The 4,209-nt window shown below is 37.2% G+C and overlaps 1 protein-coding gene across 1 annotated transcript; it reads right to left on the reverse strand.

Moving 5' to 3' along the window:
* Positions 1–2,401: 2,401 nt before the first annotated feature.
* Positions 2,402–3,996, reverse strand: LOC111985009 (uncharacterized). Its single transcript, XM_065778202.1, has 3 exons — positions 3,497–3,996; positions 3,015–3,354; positions 2,402–2,851 (listed from the first exon to the last, which is right to left on the reverse strand). Exons 1-3 carry the CDS (start codon positions 3,994–3,996, stop codon positions 2,402–2,404), a joined length of 1,290 nt encoding a protein of 429 aa, XP_065634274.1.
* Between the last annotated feature and the right edge of the window lie 213 nt (positions 3,997–4,209).

Consider the following 4,209-nt stretch of genomic DNA (forward strand, 5'->3'; position numbering starts at 1 on the left):
TTTTTTTGTTTTTTTTTTTTTTTTTTTTTTTTTTTTTTCTGTTGTTGTTTATCATACATAGGATAGCATTAGATAAAACAATGAATAAAAAAAATTGTATTTTATTATTTAAGTGATGCTACAGTGAAAAAAAAAAAAGAATATTGCATTTTATTATTTAAAATATATAAAGAGACATTAAAGAATAAAAACTGATCATTGAGCTTGGAATCTTCTTGAAGACGTCAATGAAGCGCTAATGTATGAGAGTATGAAGCAAGGAATAGTGGGATTGAACATTGTGTTTGAACACGGCTTTGCTCTGAGAAATCCGTAAGGAGGAGGAGAGGGTAGTGTGTGGATCTAGTTGGTAGAGGTTGAGAGAGAAGGAGACATGGGATGATGATATGGAATTAGGAGGAGATGATGTTTTACTTTTATAGTCTTTCTCGTTGGACTCCTTGGTTCTGATTATGAGATTAGAAGAGTTCCAGACTCTATTGAGATCACCCATAAAAGTGTGCAGGTGAGATGTTCTTGCTTAGGCCAATGAGTATTATCATTGTGGTTTTCTTGGTTTCTGTGTTAAATGTTAATGCATCATTTATTTGGGCACAAAAATTAGAAAATTTAGATAAGATACATGACACAAAATTAGAGTACAATTTATAATCTCCATAAAAGTGTGCAAGTAAGATGTTCTTGCTTAGGCTAATGAACATTATCATTGTGATTTTTTTGGCTTCTGTGTTAAATGTTAATGCATCATTTATTTTAGCACAAAAATTAGAAAATTTAGATAAGATACATGACACAAAATTGGAGTCAAATTTATAATCTAATTAGATTTTTTTTTTGAGTTTTGGTTAGGACAAGTGGCACAAAATTGAGAATCCAATTGAAATCTAATTGGATTTTCTCTCTGCTTCACCTATTATTATATATATAGATATATAGATTTGTTTTCAAGTGTTTTGAGCCCAATAATTAATAGCTTTTTGGCATAAACTTTTGCTTTTGCTTAAAACAATTGAACAACATTGAAATAACAAGAGGTGCAAGATTAAGACGAAGATCCATTATGAATGAACGAGGACAAACAACTACAAATTCAATCTCTAAGGGTCCGCTTGGTTGGAGGAGTGGAAAAGTGGAAGGATAGAAAATGGTGAGAGGATGAAAAAGTGGGAGGATAGAAAAGATTTTAATTTCCCTTCTTTTTGTTTGGTTGAGAGTGAAAAAATGGAGGGATGTAAAAAGTGAGTTTATATAAATTTACGCATATACCTTTATTAAAAAAAATGATGCCCAATTAAAACTCGAAAAGTGATAACAACCAAAAAAAAAAAATCAATCACCTAAATTTATTAAAAAAAAAAAATCATATAAAAAAAAAAAAAAAAAAAAAATCACATCTAAAAACACACACACACACACACACAAAAGAAAGCAAAAATAAATAAATAAATAAATAAAATACTAGACAAGCCTACCCAATAAATCAAAAAAGGGGGGGGGGGGTGTGGGAAGAGGCAAGTAACGTAGGAAAAAAAGAAAGAAAAAAAAAAGTGTGAAGAAAAGCAACATGGGTGAAGGTGCAATTCTATATGGGCATTTTCATCCAAAAATGATGTCAAATTTCTCTCTTCAGTTTTCTCTCCATTTTGGAGAGAAAACTTTTTGGTGGGCCAAGGGAGAAAACACCTAGGTCCTACCATTTATTTTCCATCCTCCTCACCCAATCAAACACACTCCAAAAAAGATTTCAATTTCATTTTCTCTCCAAAGTTTTCCATCTACCCTATTTCACCTTCAAATAAACACACCCCAAAAGGCAAAAAAGAAAAGAAAGAAAAACACTATTTAAGAATCGAATATTTGTGAAAGAGACCATTCATCCTAAAAAGAAGATAGTTTCCTTTAAAAATCTATTATACTATGACAACCAACAAAAGTCAAGTACAAACTCTAAATAATGTTACAGATCCAATAGATACAAAATCTAACGCAAACAATTCAATACATGTAACTACAAGTCTCATTATAGCACAATAGGATGTTTGCTGATAATTTTTCATTGAGGTGTTATCATTTTGTATTTGATGGTAATTGTTACACCAAAACAATTTTATTTCTTTTGTTATTATATATATATATATATATATATTAAAAAATTATAATAAAACCACGTGGTCTTTAAGTAGTTAGTCAAATTATTGAATTTAATTCTAAACCCCAAAAAACCTCGAAGCTCTTAAACCCCGAGAGATCCTAAACCCTTTATGCTAAAAATTCTAAATGCCTAAACCCTTCAACCTTACTACACATTAAACCCCAAAATTTGATGGACACTGCTAGGTGAATACAACTTAATGGTACATCTCTATTCATTATTATTATTTTTAAATTTGCAAATATACTTTTAATATATTATGCTTTCTCTAATAATACAAAATGGAAAATTGTATTTCTTGAGATTTTCTCGTCCCAGTCTCATCTGCTGAAAAGCTGGAAAGTACAAGATATCAGCTGAACTTCCATTATCAATCAACACCCTTCTTGTCTTGTAATCTGCAATAAGGAGAGTGATAACAATAGCGTCGTCATGAGGGTGATGGACTTTCTTTGCATCCTCGTCCGTGAAGGTAATTGCTTGCTCGTCCATGGTCCCTGCATTTGGCGATCGTCCAGAAAGCTGCACACTCTGCACTGCTTTCAGGTAGGCTTTCTTTGACTTAGACGACTGTCCTGCAGAACTTCCCCCCAGAATGATTCTTATTTCTCCAAGCGGTGGCCGCGACGGTTCTTCTACTTTGGCTTTTAGTTTCTCGTCTCTGTGATCTCGTCCTAGGAAATTTTCAACTTCCCTTGCCTGATGAGATTCTCAATCTGCTGTTTCAGATCAAAACATTCGTCCGTGTCGTGCCCATGATCCCTGTGGAAGCGACAGTATTTGTTCCTATTGCGCTTATTGGGATCTCCCTTCATCTTCTCCGGCCACTTTAAGGAAGGCTCGTCTTTGATTTGCATGAGACCTGCTCAAGTGGCACACTTAAAGGAGTGTAGTGCTGATTCCTTGTTGACGGACCTGCCCTCTTTTCACGATCTTTCTTATCCTCCGTTCGTCCCTTCTTTGGACGAGGGCCTTGGTCGGACTGACGAGAAGGATTTGACTCTACCCTCTCAGCCCTCTTCCTCTTCTTTGCTATAATAGCATCTTCTGCATTCATAAAGTTCTGGGCTGAATGGACGAGTTCTGCCATAGACTGAGGTTCCTTCTCATAGAGTTTATGTATGAACAAATCTGAATTGACTCCGTTATGAAAGGCTGCCAGCAGTAGCTTATCATCTACCTCGTCCACGGTCAGGGCTTCCCTATTGAAGCGTGTAATAAAGGAACGCAAGCTTTCATTCTCCCCTGTTCTATTGTTAACAAACTGGAAGTGGATCGTCTATGACGCTGACCCCCTATAAAGTTATTAACAAACAACTTGCTTAATTCTCCGAAGGAACTCACCGAATTCGGGGTAGTTTGCTGAACCATACTCTGGCCGGACCCTTGAGAGTGGTAGGAAAGGCTCTGCACATTATTTCATCCGGAACACCTTGTAGATGCATAGTGGTCTTGAAGGTGGCAATGTGATCGAAAGGATCCCGATTCCCATCGTATGAATCCAAAGAAGGCATTTTAAATTTCGGTGGTAGAGGATGGCCGTTGATGGAGGCCGTAAAAGGAGAGTCAGTTCTATGTACCAAATCTTCCACTGGATTTACCCTCCTCATATTTTCCTTCATCTCGTCCATAGCCTTCTTCATCTGATCCATTTCTCTCTTCAAGTCAGATGCCCTTCGTGAAGTGGTATCCCTTGATGGGCTCCCACGATGAAAGTTCTCCCTGCCCTCTTGGTCTTGGGTTGGCCCTTCTTCATCTTGCTCTTGATGTGTCTGCCTTCTTAAGTTAACTTCTTTCCGTAACTCCTGATTCTGGCGAGTTAACTCCGCCATCGCAGCCGCCATCGACTGCATATGCTGAACAGACGAGGCCTGCAGGTTGGGTGCAGATTGTCGATCGCGATGGGATTACTCGACGCATCCCTACTCTGTTGAGGACCCGGGCTAGTTGCCCTTGATCTAGTCCGAACCATCTCAAACCCTTCCTTGTGAGAAAGAACTCGCAGAACTAAAAAAGTTCAGGAGTGACCACTACGAGTCCCCACAGACGGCGCCAAC

This window comes from Quercus suber, unplaced genomic scaffold (assembly GCF_002906115.3).
Source record: "Quercus suber isolate HL8 unplaced genomic scaffold, Cork oak 2.0 scaffold_175, whole genome shotgun sequence".
In the NCBI taxonomy this organism is placed as follows: domain Eukaryota; kingdom Viridiplantae; phylum Streptophyta; class Magnoliopsida; order Fagales; family Fagaceae; genus Quercus; species Quercus suber.